The 20,543-nt window shown below is 46.4% G+C and overlaps 9 protein-coding genes across 9 annotated transcripts, besides 2 other annotated features; 4 read left to right on the plus strand and 5 right to left on the minus strand.

Moving 5' to 3' along the window:
* Nucleotides 1-735: 735 nt before the first annotated feature.
* Nucleotides 736-2,611, minus strand: UA08_06762 (hypothetical protein; the record flags this gene model as incomplete). The annotated part of the gene is made up of 6 exons (XM_020269074.1): nt 736-880; nt 961-1,078; nt 1,150-1,361; nt 1,435-2,278; nt 2,357-2,441; nt 2,504-2,611. The coding sequence occupies 6 exons, from the start codon at nt 2,609-2,611 to the stop codon at nt 736-738; spliced, it is 1,512 nt and encodes a 503-aa protein (XP_020118086.1).
* Nucleotides 2,052-2,094: a repeat region (Identified by RepeatMasker using a combination of RepBase library and repeat library created with RepeatScout).
* Nucleotides 2,612-3,583: 972 nt separating the features above from the next.
* UA08_06763 (hypothetical protein) lies at nt 3,584-4,489 on the minus strand (the record flags this gene model as incomplete). The annotated part of the gene is made up of 2 exons (XM_020269076.1): nt 3,584-4,151; nt 4,209-4,489. 2 exons carry the CDS (start codon nt 4,487-4,489, stop codon nt 3,584-3,586), a joined length of 849 nt encoding a protein of 282 aa, XP_020118145.1.
* Nucleotides 4,490-4,948: 459 nt separating this feature from the next.
* On the plus strand, nt 4,949-6,647 carry UA08_06764 (hypothetical protein; the record flags this gene model as incomplete). Its single annotated transcript, XM_020269077.1, has 5 exons — nt 4,949-5,250; nt 5,301-5,572; nt 5,651-6,018; nt 6,079-6,588; nt 6,642-6,647. 5 exons carry the CDS (start codon nt 4,949-4,951, stop codon nt 6,645-6,647), a joined length of 1,458 nt encoding a protein of 485 aa, XP_020118077.1.
* A 1,711-nt stretch (nt 6,648-8,358) lies between these two features.
* Nucleotides 8,359-9,177, minus strand: UA08_06765 (hypothetical protein; the record flags this gene model as incomplete). Its single annotated transcript, XM_020269078.1, has 1 exon — nt 8,359-9,177. The coding sequence occupies one exon, from the start codon at nt 9,175-9,177 to the stop codon at nt 8,359-8,361; it is 819 nt and encodes a 272-aa protein (XP_020118070.1).
* A 1,947-nt stretch (nt 9,178-11,124) lies between these two features.
* Nucleotides 11,125-12,301, plus strand: UA08_06766 (4-nitrophenylphosphatase; the record flags this gene model as incomplete). The annotated part of the gene is made up of 5 exons (XM_020269079.1): nt 11,125-11,196; nt 11,254-11,275; nt 11,336-11,404; nt 11,466-11,557; nt 11,633-12,301. 5 exons carry the CDS (start codon nt 11,125-11,127, stop codon nt 12,299-12,301), a joined length of 924 nt encoding a protein of 307 aa, XP_020118073.1.
* A 110-nt stretch (nt 12,302-12,411) lies between these two features.
* UA08_06767 (hypothetical protein) lies at nt 12,412-13,743 on the minus strand (the record flags this gene model as incomplete). Its single annotated transcript, XM_020269080.1, has 1 exon — nt 12,412-13,743. The coding sequence occupies one exon, from the start codon at nt 13,741-13,743 to the stop codon at nt 12,412-12,414; it is 1,332 nt and encodes a 443-aa protein (XP_020118320.1).
* A 414-nt stretch (nt 13,744-14,157) lies between these two features.
* Nucleotides 14,158-15,079, minus strand: UA08_06768 (ATP-dependent Clp protease proteolytic subunit; the record flags this gene model as incomplete). Its single annotated transcript, XM_020269081.1, has 3 exons — nt 14,158-14,735; nt 14,811-14,829; nt 14,894-15,079. 3 exons carry the CDS (start codon nt 15,077-15,079, stop codon nt 14,158-14,160), a joined length of 783 nt encoding a protein of 260 aa, XP_020118300.1.
* Nucleotides 15,080-16,077: 998 nt separating this feature from the next.
* Nucleotides 16,078-17,634, plus strand: UA08_06769 (hypothetical protein; the record flags this gene model as incomplete). The annotated part of the gene is made up of 4 exons (XM_020269082.1): nt 16,078-16,324; nt 16,514-16,575; nt 16,640-16,941; nt 16,995-17,634. The coding sequence occupies 4 exons, from the start codon at nt 16,078-16,080 to the stop codon at nt 17,632-17,634; spliced, it is 1,251 nt and encodes a 416-aa protein (XP_020118323.1).
* Nucleotides 16,417-16,470: a repeat region (Identified by RepeatMasker using a combination of RepBase library and repeat library created with RepeatScout).
* A 994-nt stretch (nt 17,635-18,628) lies between the features above and the next one.
* On the plus strand, nt 18,629-19,999 carry UA08_06770 (hypothetical protein; the record flags this gene model as incomplete). Its single annotated transcript, XM_020269083.1, has 1 exon — nt 18,629-19,999. The coding sequence occupies one exon, from the start codon at nt 18,629-18,631 to the stop codon at nt 19,997-19,999; it is 1,371 nt and encodes a 456-aa protein (XP_020118322.1).
* Nucleotides 20,000-20,543: the final 544 nt, after the last annotated feature.

Below are 20,543 nucleotides of genomic sequence, written 5' to 3' on the forward strand. Positions count from 1 at the left end.
CAGGCCATCTACAACTTTCCTTTTCCTCTTCTGACCCGGCATTAGTGGGTATAGCTAGATTTTGGACACGAGGATTACTATCGCGAGTTTGGTATTATTTAAGACGGCGCCAGAAGCGATACTGCCAGAATTCCGAGAACAAAGCCACACGAAATTTTCTCAAAGACATGTTTTCATTCTCAACGCATTCATAACCTCCTTCATTCTGGACCATCCGATACGGCATATAACTATCTCCAATGGGACAGACGCGTCCGCGATCATCGGATAGTCTGATCTCAGTAAACCCTACAGGAGAGGCACGCGAAAGATCTGGGGTTGTTTATATCCAGGGTAGCACCAATGGCGTATCTTGAAGATGTCTGGTATTGTTATATAGAAACTGGTGGACTATAAATTTCTGCTGTGATTGGTTTTTCTGATGTTATGTATTATCGGCGTTCCAATCAAGGATGAAATATATCATTGACCTATGCCTACCCAGCGATGGCTAGGACTTGATGCATTTGTTTAAATCAAAGATTGCCTGTATCGTGGATAACAATTTGCTTATTATCAGTGGATGTGGTTCGTGAAATGGGAAATACTAATGTATGGCAACAAAGCTAATTAATGAGCTTGTAATTCAATTCTTTTTTGTCTATCCATTTCTCATAAGTTGGACAACAAGTCTCACTTCAAGATCATATTCGATTTTGGCATGCAAAAGTGGACAGCACAAGTATAGAGCAGCAACTAGAATAATTTAAACCCACCAGGAACAAGTCTCTGGAAAACACCTGTTGGATCGTATTGCTTGCTTACTTCTTTCATAAAGTTCAAAGAAGATTGTCCATAGCTAAGGAAGATATCCTGACCGAGGCCGGCGTAATTCCACATTCTATAATTAACCGTCAGCGTCAGCGAACGTCTAATCTGGAGACCTTGTATAGAAAATCGAGGTGTGGGAGGGGCACTCACATGTACGGATTCAATAATCCTCTAGATTTAGACCCACTTTGAAGAGTATCAAATAACGAGTTGAAGGAGTTGACAATCGTTTCATTATAAGTGTCCAAACTCAAGCCGAAGTATAGAACTGTCATGACCAGTATAGATTAGTATCAGGCATAATATGAATCCCTGAATGTCGTTCAGTATACTACTTACTTGAAAGAACATCATCCGTTCCAGCAAGTCCCAATGAATTAGAGCCCTTTTCAACGCCTGCATTCATCATGCGTGGCGTCAGAGGCATATTGCAGTGTAGGAGAGTCAACCCCGTTACATTGCCAATCGATCGTCCCCATTTGAGGAATGAATACCAAACACGGGCGTATTCTTCCCGATTCGCGGTGATGGTATATGTTCTTTGTTCTTGGCTGGATTGCTGTAAGTTTCACGTATATGCTTAACAGAAAGTAGAGGAGAGGGAAACTAGTCTGCAGCACTTACAATTGACCATCACCCTGATTTTCATTGAACTCGAGTGCTAGAGCGGCATACGAAGCTTGACGGACGGTATCATTTAATGCAGTCATATTGTACCATCCTGCCATAATGGGTGGCAAGACACTGCTATTGTGGCTGTTGTAATATACAGGGGTGTTTGTTATCACCTCATCTGTGCCGGCCATATATAGAATCGCAGGCAGGGCATGAGTGTTGACATCAAGTACTGCCTGTCTGACACTGTAGTCGTACGTAAGATCCAGCCATTTTTCTGTCTGATTCTCAGGGGTGGTTATCTGGCCACCGACCACTGGTCCACCGGGGTAGAGCAGTAAATCATAACGCGTAACAACGGCAAAGTTGTTACCACCACCTTTGAGAGACCTGAAAAGGTCGGGAGAATTGGTCTGAGAAACCTCCACGATAGCTCCATTAGCGAGTACAGCTTCGTAAGTTTTTATGTTGTCAACCGCGAAGCCGTTTGCGTTACTCAAGAACGAGAAACCTGCCCCTAGGGCGAGCCCTGTGCCAACTGGATAATAGCGACCGCACATTGGCACGACTGCGAATTGGTCGCAGTAGGTGTAGACATCCCCCCAAACTGCTCCAGGTTGAACAGAAACGTACTGAACGTCCTGGCTATCAGTGTGGATGCTGATGTTTTTCATGTTTGCAAACGTAATTAGAATTCCATCATCAATGTTCGCTGCGCCAGGAACGGCAGAGTGGCCGCCACCACGGATGGCAAACTCGCAGTCATTCTCTACAAAAAGCTTGACTGCGTCTGAAACATCTTGCGACTCGGTTGGTTGGAATATGCAGCTAGGCGAGAGCCATTCAGAAGTTGCTATACAACATGAGAAAGTCGTAAGTTCGCATTTTGTTGCCATTTCAAAATACTAAAACCAAATTAGGGTATGCATACACCAGAAGTCCGTATCATCAACGGTGTAAGCAGTAGTCCCATTCTGAGCCACCTTGCTAGGGAATGCTTGTGTCAAGAGTTTACACTGAGAGAGCATGTATTCCGTCAGTAACATCACTCCACCCAACTTGAACTGAGACGACGTACACATTGCGCTCCTTTCTGTTGCGCTGAAGTATTTTGTGCCGACGACAGTAGGGGCAGGAACGACAACGCAGAAGTAGTCAAGAAGATTGAGAAAATCGGAGGAACCATTGTATTGAATAGCGTACGTAGGTTTACCAAAAAAAAGCTTCAAAAACCGTCTATTTCTTTGAGTGTCAATGTGAAAGCCAGGGGCATATGTCTTCGCCGGCAGCGGGCTATTTAGTACTACATACACACGATATCGAAGGCTTAGAAGCTACCCCTGTACGCGGTAAAAAAAGGCTTCTAGAAGGTTTCAAATCATCATTTAGCTTCCTTGAATTTCGCACGAGACCCGTATTCGGTATTATCCCCAGCATGTTTCGGGGCCCTAAATGTAAACAGCGGCCCGAGACGCCGCGCAGCTTACGAGACAGCTCTTCTCTCCACTTTATCCTAAGAACTTTTGGTTCTTTCAAACTTTGGTTTGTTCAATTGAATCAAGGCACTCGATGCACAACATTACGTGTAATTGAGTGAACGCCACTGTCTATGAATCTATGATAAATCGATAACCTGCGTGTGAAAACAGTGGAAGTTTTCGAAGTTGTCCTAACTTCCAAACTTGCAACGAGCCATGGCACAGGGTAGGCCCTCTTCTTCTTCTTTTTATTTCAAGAAGAGAAGGGGCAAGTGGGGGGGTTCATTTGTCTGTTGTAATAATGATTCTTATCAAAACTTTCCAAAAAGAGCAACTCCATGCTCGCCTGATCATGCAATGAATTGCCCGATAGACCTGTGTCGTCTTATGAATCTATATAAAACAAAGACAAAAGTTCTGTAGTCAAGACCGAATGGCAAGAGCCGAAGCCTTCAAAAGAGAGCATGCCTGGCAAGGGGTATGTTCTTTAACTACCAGTAAAGGGATAGAATTATCAAGCTCTTGACATATCCGAGAACACGTCCAAGTTTATTGAGCATTATTCTCAATTAGAACATAGAACTTTGAAGCCACCATCTAACTTTTCTAAGACTTGATTGATAGTATAATATTTCTTAAATCTCATGTCCTTCGATCGCTGACTTTGCGATTATATCGCCTTAGTCCGAGATATCCGTGGTAACAGCCAAGTCCTTCCAGTCATCCAATTCCTTCTTCTTATGCTCCAAAACCCCACTGATCATAGCAACAGCATCGGACCCAATGGCTAATCTGTCCGGCAATTGTCTGCCGGCGCAACGTCCAGTTCCCGTTAAAGCCTCGACAATCAACTGCGCACCCTTGACGGGGTCACCGGGCTGCTTGTGGTCATACATAGAGAACATATCTTTCAAAGGCTTGATTACCGGTACAAGATCTTCAATGGTCTTTTTAGGCGTTACCTTGTGTCCGCCAGATAGGAAATCGGTGCGGAAATAACCAGGCTCGATGAGGACAACTGAAATTCCAAGAGGCTGAACTTCTTTCTTTAAAGCCTCCGTTATGCCAGCGAGGGCAAATTTCGTTGAGCAATACAAGCCACAATTGATGCCACCGCGCCAGCCAGCGATGGAACCCATATTGGCAATCGTGCCAGACTTCTTCGCTCGCATATATGGCAGAACAGCGCGAGCGACAGCCAACTGACCAAAGACATTGGTATCGAAGTGAGCGCGGGCTTCCTCATCACTAGTTTATGTCCTTTGTTAGTCTATTTAACACCTAAGATAAAGCTTGATTTATTACCTAGCCTCTTCCACGCCACCTTCCAAGATATATCCGGCGTTGTTGACGAGCACATCGATGGAGCCGTATTTGCTGATAACTTCAGCAACGACAGCGTTGATATCCTTCTGAGGGGCATTCACATCGAGCGATACGGTGTGAACACCACTCTCGGCTAGATCGGCCAATTTGGATTCATTGCGCGAGGTAGCGACGACGTTATCGCCCAGCGCGAGAGCGGCTTTTGAAATTTCCTTTCCAAAGCCGCCTGAGCATCCAGTGATCAACCATGTGCGAGGCATTGTATAACTGATCTGAGGCGATTGGGAAGAGAGTAACTGTACAAACTCGTTCTGGCAACTAGCGTGTGATAAGGAGGAGGGGAAAAGGGAAAGAGAAGATGAAAAGGAGAATGCTTTGTTATTAAAAAGCGAGGGGTATTTTTATTGTGGCGCCGAACGAAGAACAAAGAATCGGAATCATCACAGAGGGGTGTTAGGTTAGCCTCGCATATGATAGGATGAAGTATATGCATACATCCTGATCGCTAGCCGGGCCGAGGTTACGGCGGTCATGGCGAGAGATGGCGGCGAGCGGCCCGTGGCTGATACACTGCCGAATTAGGCAACAGTTGACATCTGCAGTTCTTATAATAACAGTACTGTGGAGTGCAGTCAGTAGAGGGAGGCTGTCAGTAGATGCACTGGCTTACAGCGCAATTATATTCCTATTTAGGTGTTTATGAAAAATATACTAAAAAGATGACAACCGAGAAGAACGGCTTTAGGGTTATTGTGGCCGGCGGTGGCATTGCAGGCCTTGCCATGTCGCATGCTCTACAGCTGGCCAACATTGATCATGTCGTCTTAGAGGCCTATGGAGATGTTCGGTCTCATGTCGGTGCCAGTATTGGATTGTGGCCCAACGGTATCCGCGTCCTCGAACAAATGGGCTGCTGGAAACAAATCAAAAGCCATTGTGCGCCTATGGTTGACAGCTACAATCGTCTTCCCAATGGCAAAGCGATAAGTACAAGTCGGCTGGCGGACATGATTAAAGCTCGGTATGGAATGCCAGACAGGCTAATACGGTATCAGAGCTAACTGGCTATAGCCACGGATACGACTTTGTCGTTCTGGAACGTCAATTGGTTGTCGCATCCTTATATGACAATCTTCCGGATAAGTCTAGAATCCTAGTGAACAAGAGAGTGGCCAATGTTACTGAGACTAGTGATGGTGTTCGAGTCGACACCGAAGATGGCACAACGTATGAAGGGGATATTGTTGTCGGCTGTGATGGCGTAAATAGCACTGTCCGAGACTTTATGTGGGCAGTGGCGAACAAAGCAATTCCGGGTTATATTTCCGCACAAGAGAAACGATGTGAGTGCATAAGATGAAAGATAACGTGAAGTTGTTGAGGCATTCCAATCTTGAATCTGTCACTAACATAACACGCAGCCCTTGCCACTACTTATGCTTGTCTGATCGGGTTTGCCCCAGATATGCCTGGAATGGGATGTGGTGACTGCCATACCGTTCACAATGATGGATTCTCTTTCCTGGTTATCACCCAACCTAGGAGAACGTTCTTCTTCGTTTTCATAAAACTCCCCAAGGTCATTCACTGGCCCACGAGGCCCCGCTTCACTGCTGAAGACGCTGAAGCTGAGGCAGCGAAACTCTCTGACCTGCCCGTCAGCGACACTGTTCTTTTTGGCGAATTATGGCGGAAACGTATTCGTGGTCAGCTCATTGCGCTGGAGGAAGTTGTTTTTGACCACTGGCACTTCGGTCGAATTGCTATTTTGGGTGATTCGGCGCACAAGGTAAGACTCCAAAATTGTTTCTCCAAGCCATTCATTGCTAATACCTAATGACCTTTACAGTTAACCATTAATCTTGCTTTTGGTGGAAATTCCGCTTTGGAAAGTACCGCTGCCCTGGTAAATGGACTCAATCGTGAACTGAAAGCCTATCCCAACCGGAAGATGAGCCAAGAAACCATCTCGAGAATCTTTCAGGAATACCAAGAGTTGAGAAAGCCACGCATGAAAAGGGTTCTCAACCTGGCATACCAACTAACGCGCCTGCAAGCCTGGGACGGGTGGTTCATGAAATTCGTACAGCGAAGGGTGATCCCCTGGGTGGGTGACGAACGTGTGGCTGATCATTTCGCTGATCTCGTCAAAGGAGGAATCAAGCTAGACTACGTTCCTCTCCCCAATCCGCCTCTCGGCACAGTTGCATGGGACGATGATTCTGCAAAGGAGACAATAGCCAATTCTTCGATTGGAAAATCGTCAAACTTGTTCCTTTGGGCCTTGGGCCTTATTCTCAGCTTGAATGCGTCGTATTACTTGGTTTCGGTCCTTCGCAGCCAATACACCCTCCAATCGGTATGAAGAGGGGCTTATACTCTTAGCTGTATGAGGCACTATTCAATGTGTAGCTATAAATGTTGGACACATGATTTTTTTATTTCCCTTTGTCTTCCTATGTTCGTGCGACTGACTGTACGAGACTTGAAATGATGAAACTTCAGCTAGCCTTGTGATGTCTTGGAAAGATTCTGCAATCTAGACGATACTAACTACCTAGGTAAGGGGCTAAGTTCTCGCTACTTCGTAACTCATGTAGCTATCCAATGATATGTTTCAATAGAAATTAAAGCGTTGCCTACTATAAACCGGAGAACGAGTAGATTAATCTTTTAGTTGTAATACCGCCATTGCGATAAGTGAGGTAGCATACGTTGCGGTTCCAGAATATATACTGGTACATAGAGAGAGATATTATAGCTATAAAATAGGATTTTTTAATCAGGTCAATGTCGGCAAATGATCTAGTAACACTATTGCAGCTGCAAAACTAGGGAGCGCCTCCAAATACATAATGAAAGTAGTGTAGATAGTAGCATTTAAATTACTTTGATATGTTCAGCAAAGTCGCCACTCGAAATTTGTATCGTTGCACATCAAGTCGTGAAAGAGCTTGAAGTTCTATTTACCGGTGGGCCTTGAGAAGCATTCCAGCCCTAAGCGGAGCTCAGTGCGGGGAGTGCGGGCCGTAGATGGTGCGGGGCGCGGGCCGCGATCAACATCTTGTTTGCACCCGCCGTCACAATCTCCGGGGCTGTCGCACCGAAAGTTGTTGTCTCTACACTGCAGGATGCAAAGATAATAATAAAGAGAAATTGATATAAGTGCTGGGAGTAAACAGTCCATAACCAGCTTTTATATAGGCATAATTAGACATTGACTCAGGACATACTCTTTGTATATGACTATATCATTAACTCACGCAGTCATCCCATCTCTTGTGAGTTGCTTGGCCTTATAGTCATAAGGTGTGATTCGACTATGTGTCAAATATTTTCTCTTATCTACGACATTGTTCTAAATTTTGACTATTTGAGGACTTTGCAAGTCATATTCAAACTCATACCTTGATCGTGAATTACAGGATAATACTCCATGAGGTTATGATGATCGACCAAAATGTAAGTCATACTTCAATTTGAGATGAATGGCCAGAGCAGTATATTTCCGACTCTGCAAATGACTATATAATTTGGATATCGTATAATTGCCGAGTGTATAACATATAAGACCAAATTCCCTTCCAATACACAAAAAAAGCAATTTGGTATTTGGAAAGGCCGAGAATTGTGACTTTCTATACCCGTCAACAAAGGAGCTGGCAGAGACAACGCTTCAGAAGTTTTGTTCTTTGGGATGAAATAAAATACCATATTCTAGCCTGGTATGGTTCAAGTTAGTAGGGCGTGGAAGACATGTGTCATCCTAGTAGGCAGGCATGTGGTGTACGATGCTGTCAGTTTAATAGTAACCTTCCAACGCTGGAAATCTAGCGCTTACCTAGGTACCTAGATGTTGGAAGCAGTAACTATACTTTGAAGCTATCTTCTACTATAACAAACTAACTGCTTGATATTAGTATTTGGAGTTAAATCATTATTACTATCAGTCCGTATAAACCCGAATTTATACTTGATAGTATCCAAGAAAAAAGTTCTAGCTATAATTATTAAAACTAGGTAGGTTCACTACTCTATTTCTCCTTCTTCTGCATCCGTGGAGGTCTCATTTGCTTAAATCCGACAAAAACCAGCCGTATCCGGACATTGAAGTCAGGAAATATCTGAACTATTCCCTGAGAAATTGTTTCATGGAGCTGTGCACAATTGGAATTTGTTTTTGAAACAAATTCACTCTCTCTTTCTCCCATCCATCAATCGTTCCCTTTGCCATTCCAATGCCGAACTGATCATCGCCTTTGACTAGCTCATCATAAGTCTGGTTTATAAAATCATCCAAAGGCATGCCAATCTTTCCTCCATCTTTCAGATCAGGTTGGTGACGTTCGTCGTGCAATTCGGTCTGCACAGCTGGCGGGAAAACCTCGACGACTTTGACTTTGTTGTCTGGCAGAGCTTTGAGTTGTTCACGGAACACAAGTAACCAATGGTGTAGAGCTGCCTTGGAAGCATTGTATCCGCCGGTTCGCAACACCACTGGTATAATACCTAAGGTAGCACTGATATAGATGAGATGGGTCTTCGTCTGCTGAGCCTTCAAGAACGGTAGGAAGGCCAGTGTAAGATGTACAATACTGGTGTAATTGGTTAAAAGTTCCTCATCAAATATTTTGAGATCAACCGTCTCCGGTTTCGCGAAGTTGATGGATCGTTGGATGCCGGAGTTCAGAATGATTGCATCAATATCAGGGTGCTCTGTGGTGACTTTAGACGCAAATGCAGAAATCTCGTCTAATTTAGTGATGTCAAATTGCATTGCTGAGCATTTTTCTGCTCCAAGCCTTGTGACGAGACTGCCAAGTCGCTCTTGACGTCGTCCTACCACGACCACACTGCTTCCTTGCGAGACCAGTTTGATGGTGAGGGCTTCACCAATGCCAGACGTGGCACCAATTACGAGAGCCTTCTTGTATAATAGAGGCGGCATGCTTTTGTAAAGTGCTGATTCGATATAGCTTGAATGGATCGAGTTCCGATTCTCAGATCGCAGATTGATGAAGAACTGTTAAGGGGGAACGTTGGGAGGTGAATCTGTGGGATTCATATACCGTACGATTTCTGCAGCCGGAAGCGTATTTATAATGCCATTGACTCCATTATGCCCGTCTAAAATCCGTGGACTTGTCCTGTTTCAACTCCGAAGGATGTTGCGTTCAGAAAGAGAAAGTTAAGAACGCGATGCACCTGATTCTGATAGCGATAGTGGGATATGTCACCACACGTTGATTGGCCAGTTCGCAACTTCTTTCTACAAGAGGCTTAGCGCAAGCGCGTGGGGCACGCGGCCGCCATGATGTCATGTGATTCATTTCATTGGTTGGCCTGATTTTTAAGGAGACTGGAGTCCCGAGGCTCGTGTCGCTTACAAACAAACCATTATAATCGATGAATATTTAATACTTATTGTTACAAGCCACTAAGCACGTTTATTGTGCGCCAGTCAGGCCCTAGTGGGATGATCAGAGTTTTGAGGATATTCAAAAGGATGCCATACCTGTCGCAAGCGCAAAAGGAAGGTGCAGTAGAACGAAGTTGGCTTCGTTTTAACCCTTCTTTCGCAGTGTGATGGTCGTCACATTTTGCCTCCCTACGGAAGCTTCTGAGGAAGTCCCATTGGTATGGCTATCGTCTCTATACCAGGGATCTTTAAAATCAAGAATTTTGGCATTGGCTGTGGCTGGTGTGGGATATGGCTGGATAGGACCTGAGGAACACTTCCCTAATGCGCGACACTGTGGTCACAGTCTCTATTGCAGTGCTTTATCAGATACGCAGGTTTTCCTCCGTGCGGACCATTCAAGGAAAAATGAAGAGCTACTACCAATAGTTATGATGCTACTCCTTTATGAGGTGTGAGGCGTCCGCTTTCAAATATTCAAATACAATTGACAAATGAAGCACATCACAGATATTTGAATTCGAAACGCTATCTAGTGCAGGCAGGGAAGCTCATGCTCGCGGTATCAAGACTATTACCGTGCGTTCTTTTACATAGCCAGCTTGGCTAGCATTTCCCTCGCTATATATAACGCTTGAGTTCTTTCCAAGCCGTTTCCTTGCTTTCGCTCTTCACATTGGTTGCCAGGCTCCCTCTCATGGCTTCGTACTCATTCAGTTCTTTGTAAACAAGAGCGCCCAATGCAGTCTGCTCGTCATTCAACCGATAAACTAAATTGTCGATTATTACGGATTTCTAGCGAAAGGAAACGTCACTAGTTGTTTCAATAACGACTACATCCGCGATGAACTCGGTTATTATCCTCTATAATCGCTCGGTCATACAGAGAATCTTCATTCAAGATTGCAGATATAACTAACTTGTCTGACTCAACCGGGGCGCCACAGAAAAGCAGGTAGCAATAGTTGCCGGTGAGAATTTATTGCGTGTTTAGAAGGACGTTCGGCTCATCGCCAAACTTGAACCTGCTCGCGGCTAATGTAGTACGATAGCACGCTGCAGCGGCCATTCTCGTGGCAGATCACTGGGAGCAATATCTGAGGCTCATATTGCAGGTATCCGGAAGGAGAGAAAATATGTGTGCGGCGGCACGTATAAAAAGCTGTGGGCGGATCCCATTTTGACACCGTCTAAGTGAATGCATGCTACTGCTTAGAAACACAGCGATTTATGAAGGCATCGAGAACAATTTGATATCAAACCCAAAGCACATGTTGCCCCGCCATCACGTGGCGGTCCCTGCAAATTCGCGCCCCGCACGATCTCCGCTAGCTAGCAAAACCCATCGAAGTCGGATGAGTTCAAGGGATATTCGTGAACATAGATTTTTGATAGCCCAGGGCTGTACATATTGTTCCCTGTCATTCAACCTGCACGTAGACAAGGACAGTCACCGGCACATTCCTCGCGCACAGTATGACGACCACAACTCCGCAGTATCTTACGGGCAACGCCGCTGCTCTGAACGAGTTTATTGACCGTTTCGATGTAAGCAAGAACCTCCTTTTCCTACGAGTACAATGCTGATTTCTGTGCCATTGATAGGTGTTCCTCTTTGACTGTGATGGTCAGTTCAATTCCAAACCTATTTGGGCTGTTATTTACTGAGAGATGCTCCGGTAAACAGGTGTTCTTTGGTCCGGAGACCATACGTTCCCAGGCACCGTTGAGACACTGGAGTTGCTGAGGAGTCGAGGTAACTATAATTCGTTGTCATCAATCTGAAAGATATACTTACTTATTTGTTTCTCAAAAAGGGAAACAGGTCGTTTTCGTCACCAACAACAGCACGAAGTCGCGAGCGGATTACAAAAAGAAGCTCGATGGATTGAATATTCCTAGCAATGTTGTATGTGGAATCAATGCTTCGTGAAAGATAAAGTGTCAATGGCTAATCAACGCGATTTCTGTTCAAACAAAATAGGAGGAGATTTTCTCTTCATCATATAGTGCCTCTGTCTACATCGCGCGCATCCTCAAACTCCCCGAAAACAAACGCAAAGTATTTGTCCTTGGTGAAACGGGTATTGAGCAAGAATTAAGGAACGAGAATGTCCCCTTTATTGGAGGAACTGACCCGGCCCTTCGTCGAGACCTCACACCGGAGGACTACAAGCTTATGGCCAAAGGCGACCCATCATTGATAGATCCTGAAGTTGGGGTGGTATTAGTTGGTCTTGATTTCCATATTAATTACTTGAAGTTGTCACTCGCATTCCAGTACATACGTCGCGGTGCAGTATTTTTGGCAACCAACATCGACAGCACGTTACCAAACCAGGGAGCGTTATTCCCAGGTGCAGGATCAATGAGTGCCCCATTGATCATGATGCTTGGGCAGGAACCAATAGCTTTGGGCAAACCGAGTCAGGCCATGATGGACGCAATTGAGGGTAAATTCCAGTTTGATCGCAACCGTGCTTGCATGGTTGGTGATCGGATCAACACTGATATCAGATTTGGTGTTGAAGGTAAGTTAGGAGGCACGCTGGCTGTCCTAACGGGCGTCTCAACCAAGGATGATATTTTGAATGGTCCAGTGAGGCCAGTCGCTTATGTTGACAAGCTGAGTGACTTTCTGGGCGCTAAATAGCGGCCGAAGCTCTCACTTCCTTGATAGATTCATTTAGATAGCATGTGATTTGATATTATGTATTGTATATAATAGTACATATGATTGATGTAGAGTTATTATCATGACCGTCAGGGGGACTTCAGTTGAAGTGATTCCGAAAAGAATGCAGTATCATGCATAACGAATCCCTTCAGTTCCCACATAGCCAACATGGCATCCACAGATTTCGGACCATCGGGACGGAAGAACAGCGCTTTTTCGTTAAATCGAGGAATGCACTGTCGAAGTGCATCACGAACAGAAGCTGACAACAGCGTACTTAAATCGTAAACTGGTACAGCCGATCTCGTCTGTGGCAGAGTGACATAATCCGGAAAACTCGATACAAAGGGCGTCTTGGTTTCTGTATCTTCTGGGTCGCCAACTATCACCACAGCCCCAGTTTTCATATCTGTCATTTCAATACGTCGTAATCCTTCGACCAATCCAGTAACTGATAACTCGGACAGCTGTAAAGCCCGCCATTGATCAGCGGTATCTCTCTTGATATTTTCATACCGATAGGCCTCTTTAAGTGCCTTGACAACATTGCGTCTCATGTACTTGAGGACAAATTTGAACATATCCGGACGCCAGGTCACTGCTTTGATTTCCGGATCACTCAATTTGTTATGCGAGACTCGCCAGTTGACCGGAATAAAACGCCCGGGTTTCACTTTATCGCCGCCAGAAGGCGTTACATATTCGAAAAGAAGAGAGCGAGAGAGCATTCGCATAACGGCGGAATTGTAGTTCGATGGCATCATGGGTGCTGCATCGGCGTTATTTTTCGATAGATCCGCGATAGCTTTGAGCTCGTCGTTTAGGAGCCCAGTTGGCATCCACCATAAGGGGGTTGCTTTTCGGGGGTTCATATTATTCTCTTGAGCTGGGGTGATTCGCTTGATCAAGCCCATGTCCGTTAAGAATGCTTTCGGGAGGCGCGCTCCTGTCATCCGACAGTGACGTATGGGCGAAGCAAGCGCCATAGCCCAGGGGTTGTTCTGAAGTCGAGCATCATCGGCTTTGGTTCCTTTAGGTTTGCGTGTTCTGCTGCCCATTTGTCGGCATTGGGCCATTGCAAAGAGAGGTGAACGCGGGAGGGAGTCAGAAGGACGGGTTTTAGTGGCATGTTCGACATTCGAGTCTGTCGATTTTGCAGAGGATGATGCATCTTCGTTATTCGCCTTGTTTGCATAGTTAGCGCGGAGTTTTCTAGCTGACGAAAGACATCGTTGTTGGCCTTTCTGTGACAATTGAGCATGGCTTCGAGAAAGAAAAAGATCACGGAAAACTCCCAGTCGCCAAATACTGTATGGAACAGTATGCGGTGAGCAGGTCATCTCGCCTTCGCAAGCCCAGAAGCGACCCAAATTGTGAACTCGTGAGCTTGTTTCTCTTCTCCAGAGCTCAAAAAACATTGCGGAGTCGGCTACGTTACGCTAACCATTTCTAGAACAGGCTTTGGGATTACTCCAAGTCTCCGACTCCTCCGAGAAACTCAGAGTAATCAACTAGAGTCCAAAATGATGAATCAGACTATATAGCCGTATAGGATAAATTTTGTGAAAGCGCGTGTAGACACATCGATTTACATAACTGGAGAATGAATACGCTGATAAACCGAACATCTCAAATAATTGTGCAAGTAAGTCCTGTCCTGTACGGATCACTTGCACCGAAACTGAATAGAAACTGCATTTTCTATTAGTTCATCAGAGAGAATACTACGAGGTGAGAATCGTAGAATACACAGCACTCTTCGGCCCAGAGTGTGGAGTATGCATCGTATCGTCATATTATACAAAGCCGCTAACTGGTTTTGAGACCGATTCTCAAGCTGCTGCACTTGGCGGTTCAGCCTCTGGTTTCACCCTCCGATCCAGTATCTCGTCCACAATGCCCATTTCTAGAGCTTCCTGGGCGCCCATAAAATAATCTCTTTCCATTAATTTCTCGATTTCGTCCAGCGACAGTACCTTCTTGCCAGTCAAGTGCCTCTGGTATATCTGATTCAACTGTGTCCTAACCCGAAGTATCTCCTTGGCATGAATTGCGATGTCGCTCGCCTGTCCAAAGTATCCACCTGATGGCTGATGAATCATGATTGATGAGTGCGGTAAACAGTACCTCTTGCCAGCGTGGCCACCACACAACAGCAGAGATCCCATACTGGCCGCTTGGCCGACGCAGATTGTGTTCACGGGTGATTGAATATAAGTCATCGTATCATAGATTGCAAGTCCGGCAGTAACAGAGCCGCCTGGTGAATTTATGTAGAGGTGGATAGGCTTTTCTGGATTGTCTGCTTCGAGAAAGAGAAGCTGGGCAACGATAGAGGCAGATGTGGTTTCGTCAACCTCTCCATTGAGGCAGATAATGCGTTCTTTGAGTAATCGAGAGAATATGTCATCTTCATTTCGGGTAATACGTTAGCTCGCTATGGACTATAGGCAGGTCGAAGGGAAAGGGTTCAAAGTGTGCTTACACGTATGCCATCCTCCGCCCTACATTAACATATCAGCAAATCTAGCCTCAATTATTTGACCGAAAGCAAGAAAATAAACATACTACCGTCTCCGTCACAAATGGCGTAGGCGTCCATCCTCGTGGTGGTGAAGCCGTGCTCGATAACCTTGAGCTCAGATGTGAAAACGTGCGCGAAGCAGTCAGATTTGATTGTGATCGAAGAGATAGATGAGAAGCGGTTTGCCGCGCAACCGTCCCTAGCACTTTGAAAGAGCTCGGTGCATTCATCTTGCGGTGGAATGAAGCTATTTCCGCATACACAAGGCAGTTTCTTGGAAGCTCGGTAGAGCTCTGACACGACAGCTCTTTCTATGTCGTCGACCGGTGTAGAGGCAAAAGAATTGTATCGACCGTAGAATTCCCGTCAGATATATCCAACAAAGTGTCCAATTGACGAATAATCGAGCTATTGCTGGGCACGATTGCAGCAGAGGACTGTCATTGATTTGATTGTTGATCCCCTCACGCAGTGAAGGCAGGTACAATTGCAAGCTTAAGAGTCACGTGCGACATCACAGCCGCGTATATGATTGGACGAAATTCCACCGACCCATAGGCGGACTAGCGTCGGGCGGTGAGGCGTTATCGGGCGGTGTGAAAAGATTTCCCTAGCAACTTATCTTCCAGCCGTCTGGAAATTTTCTTTTTTTCTACTCTCCTCATATCTTCCTCTTTTTTCCCCAATCCCCATCCTTTCTTTATCCTCTTATTGAAAATCTTTGGAATTGGATCTACTCCTTTTCTCTATAATCAAGGTAATTTTTTCATCTTATTCCTAACGCAACATAGTAAACCAGATCACTCTGCGGGCTGTATTCACTGAGGGCTGTGGGCTGTTGGTTTTTTTGCATTACTTTGTGTGGGCTTCATCCATTCTTGTGGGCTTATCATACAAAGAGGATTTGCATTTTTTCCTCGTCCGTCTCTGTGGGCTTAGACATTGTGGGTTCTGAGGGCTACAATACTTGTGCTTGTGGGCTTTTTACTTGAGTGTTGACCGGTTCTGAAGCCGGGATTTTGTTGCTTCTTATCCGTGGGCTTGTGATTCTAATCTGTGGGTTTTTGTCAGATTATTACAATCTGATATTGTGGGATTTTGTGCAAAGTTGCCGCACGTTCAGAAAAGCATATTGATCAAACAAAGATCAAATCAGTATGTGGTACCCTTCCCTTGTCCTCCGATTTCCTAGCCTCTGACAAATGGTTTTCTCTCAGGTAAAACAAAAATGTCCAAGTCAAAGTCTTCTACCAAGGCCGCCAAGCCTACCGACAAGGTTTTGTCCAAGGTTAAGGATGCTGGTGTCACCAAGTCTTCGCAGTCTCCCAAGGCTAAGAGCAAGGAGATTGCTCGTAAGCTGAAGGAGAAGGAGAAGAAGTCTGCTCCTAAGAAGAAGGAACCTACACCCAGCTCCGATTCCGAGTCTGAGTCCGACTCTGATGAGGAGATGAAGAATGCCTCCTCTTCCAGCGAGAGTGAGAGCGAGAGCGAGAGCGAGGAGGAGAAGCCGGCCAAGAAGCCTGCTAAGGCCACCAAGGCTGCTGCTAAGAAGGAAGAATCCTCCGACTCTGAATCCGAGTCTGAGTCGGAATCCGAATCCGAATCCGAATCCGAGTCTGAGGATGCCAAACCAAAGGCGGCAGCTAAAGACGAGGAATCCGAAGAATCTGAGGAATCGGACTCTTCTGAAAGTGAGGAGGAGAAGGCTCCTGCTAAGGCTGCCGAGGTTCGTTCATATTTGCATCTGACATGATCCTTCGGTCTTGGAAGTCTTAACAATTTTCTTTTAGAAAACCGATGCCAAGAAGGAATCTGAGAGCTCCGATTCCGAGTCTGACTCTGACGATTCTTCTGACGAATCCGAGGAGGAAAGCGACGAGAGCAAGGAGGCTCCTAAGAAGCGCAAGGCCGAGGAGGAACCTGCCGCCACTGCTAAAAAGGCAAAGACCGACGACGACAACTCTCCTAACCTCTTTGTCGGCAACCTTTCCTGGAACGTTGATGAGGAGTGGCTTCGCCGTGAATTCGAGGAGTTCGGTGAACTTGCGGGTGTTCGCATCATGACTGAACGGGACACTGGACGTTCTCGAGGGTAAGCTCATTGACAGTTGTATATTTTGCGCAACACTTGCTAACGGTATCCAGATTCGGCTATGTTGAGTTCGCCGACGCTGCCGGCGCTAAGGCCGCTTACGAGGGCAAGAAAGACGCCGAGATCGATGGCCGTACCATCAACCTTGACTACGCCAAACCCCGCGATAACAACAACCAAGCTCCGAGAGAGAAGGCTCAGAACCGTGCCCGCTCATTTGGCGACCAGACCAGCCCTGAGAGCAACACCCTCTTCGTTGGCAACCTTTCATTTGGTGTTGACGAGAACGCTGTCCGTGAAGTGTTCCAGGAACAGGGAGATATCCGCGGCATTCGCCTGCCCACTGATCCCGAATCAGGCCGTCCCAAGGGCTATGGCTACGTCGAGTTCTCATCTGTTGACGAGGCCCGCCAGGCCTTGACCGATCTTCAAGGCACTGAGATCGGTGGACGTTCTATCCGCCTGGACTTCAGCACCCCTCGTGCCCAGGGAGACGGTGGTCGCGGTGGCCGCGGCGGCTTTGGTGGCCGTGGTGGTGGCCGCGGTGGTGATCGCGGTGGTTTTGGTGGCCGTGGTGGTCGCGGTGGTCGTGGCGGCTTTGGCGGTCGTGGCCGCGGTGGTGCTACCGGCGCCAACACCACCAACCGTGGTGGATTCGGCGACTTCTCTGGCAAGAAGGTTACATTCGATTAGAGATATTTGTAAATTACTGTGAACGGTAAGTTGAGTTTTATGTGTATCAAACGACGTTTTTCCATGCACACTGGATGATTGCCTCTGGATTTGTGGGATTTTTGTTGCTGCAGTATGGTTGTCCGTTGCCTACTGAAAAGTCTTTTTTCTCGCTTCTATAGTAATTTTGTCATTTCACGGAGTTGAGTCTGCTTAATTCAATGACCTTATATCTTCTATCGATGTTCCGATACCGATACCTAAACAAGAAGGAAGGCTGTAGCAACGTTGACTGTTGAAGAAAACGTGACCTGCGGAGATCGTCACGCCGTTTCCTCTCCGGCGGTCAGGTGGGCCAGGCAGTCAGCGGGTGGTGCTCTCTCTTTCTGCCTCTCTTCTCCTCTCTCTCTCTCTCTCTCTCTCTCTCTCTCTCTCTCTCTCACACACACATACGTGGTGTCTTCTCTCCCAGCAACTGAGTTTCAAGGTTATTTTCGCCAGCATATTGCTATTCTCACAGCGGCAATAAAGAACGATCCAATCCGGCGGGTCCCTCGTGCGCCGATAAGATAACGTTGGCTTTGGACACCGCTCCGCCGTCGCTGCCCCACCGATCAGGCGCATACATGTACATCGGCATCCTTCAACGCTGCACATTACAACGGCACGATCCCCCCAAATATAATTCCCACACTTCTCTTCCATTTTGTCTCTCTATTTCCCTATCTATTTGGTTTCTCCCATAGCATTAAAACATGCAGTCTCGCCAGCATGACGGCTTCAGTCACGACCCCGGAGTCCTGTACGGAGCACGGGGTGGGCTTCAGACGTCGCGAGACAGTCGCTTAGGGTCACGACACCGGTCTGCTGGAGGCGCCATACGATCTGAAGGTGATTATAGTTTTCCTCGTCCTTTGCCTCTCGCATCCTGATCGCTTGTTGTTCCTTTTCTTGTATTCTTTGGTGCAAGCCTTTATTACGCGTATACATTCCTCACGACTGCATGCTACTCAAGATGGAAGAATCATATCCCAGCACATCGTCCTCATCTGCAGATATACCACCAATCAACCCTTTGGATTTATACTCACTTCGATATTATATAGACTCCTGGATCGAAGTATCTTCACAGCCGTCCACGTCCTCCCTATCGTCGGCGGCTACCACCGACGACATCATCACTACAGGTCTCCGCGTCGAGCGATCAGAACCACGGGTCTCACAACTCCGGAGTAAGCGCAAACGAGCAAAACAGAATCTATTGCGGTCAGTCCCTGTCAGCGATTCCTCGCACGAGTCGAGCGTAGCCGGCGGTAGCAGCCAGGATGAGTATGAGGAAAGCGACAGTGAGTCGGATAAAGTCCTCAGTGGTTCCAACGAAGATGTCACGACACAATCGCAAGGAGATGCTTTGCTTTTGCGCCACGGCTCCATGTCAGAGATCACATCGTCCGGGGAGGAAGAGGATGCCGATGATGATGATGACCGGTCGACGGCATTAGGCCCGCGATTGAGCTCATCACCGTTTATTCCTCAACCTAATGCCTTTTCCCATGCACCACAGTATTCGCGATCGAGGTCGTACAACGGCCCAGCTCCGACTCCTAGCCTCGTGTCCAATAGCAGCCAAGCAACTGCCATACGGCACAGCTCGAGTTCAACCGTGCGAAACACTCGTCAGCGTAGCCGCACGCAGCATGTACCATACAATATGATCTCTCCCAGTTATCAGGCAGACCACGATGCAGCGCTCCGTGCTAGTTTGTCAACTCTCCTATCTCTTGGTACAGCAGTTCGTGGTGCACCAAAGAATGATAGCCCACCAGCTCCCACAGGTCCCCAGGTTGCACCTGCATCCTCATTTCGTCTTGTACCCGAGTCAGTTGCTATGGGCGAAGGCATCGACGACAGCAGTCGCCAAACGCGAATAAATACCGGTACTCCTCGTGCAGAGCCAATGGACATTCACCAGCAGTCTAAAACAGCTCGTTCCACAGCTTCTTCTTCTTCTTCAGCACCTTCAAAGGGTAAGCAGAGAGCGACCAAAGACCGTGGGGCATCTCATGCATCATCATTTTCGAAGAAATCCCGTCAAAACAGCGTGGCTAGTTCTCTAGTGCCTGTTAGCCCAACACTTATGACATGGGTGATTAGCGCTGGCGTAGTAGTATTATTCTCGGCTATCAGTTTTTCAGCTGGGTATGCCCTCGGGCGCGAGGTTGGACGAACAGAAGTGGGATTGGATTCAACTGTCGGTGGAAGTATGACTGATCGGTTCGCAAGCGTGAAAGCATCGAATGAATGCGGCAGAGATGCGGTGAAGGGGAGTCTCAAGCGTCTCCGATGGGGTGCTACGGGTGGCGGTGGTGTCAGCGTCTACAACTAATTCGCTCTTCTTCCACGACATATTCATCTATCTCTCTCTTTTTATTTTACGATTCCATTCCAAAAACTTCCCTCGCATCACTCATTGTTTGGGAGACAATCACTAATTTCCATACGACACGATATGATATGACATGATAATGACGGTCACATGAGTAACACCACGAGGTTGAAGCACGACATGGCGCGTTTGTTTTGTTTAGCTTTGTTTGGTTTTCGCTCTTACTGTTCATCATTTTCTGTTTATCTTCCTTATTGAAGGGTACTTTGCTTCAAGTTCATATCCATCTATTCCCCTTACCTTTTATCTGCCATTTCTATCTACCAGCAATCAATTAATTTAGTCAGTATACATGCATACTCCTTTGTCACATTTGTTGAAGTCTTGTCCCGTGTGAACTTAATTAATGTCGATTACTTTTGGTTGGAATAGCTACAATATGGTAATGAAATAAATTGAAATCCTTCACTTCTGATCTTGTCGCTGTATACATACGGTATGCATAATCATAACCTCCTCTTCCAAACAGCCCTCCCATCCTGTC

The sequence above is a fragment of the Talaromyces atroroseus genome (assembly GCF_001907595.1).
Source record: "Talaromyces atroroseus strain IBT 11181 chromosome Unknown scaffold_9, whole genome shotgun sequence".
NCBI lineage: Eukaryota > Fungi > Ascomycota > Eurotiomycetes > Eurotiales > Trichocomaceae > Talaromyces > Talaromyces atroroseus.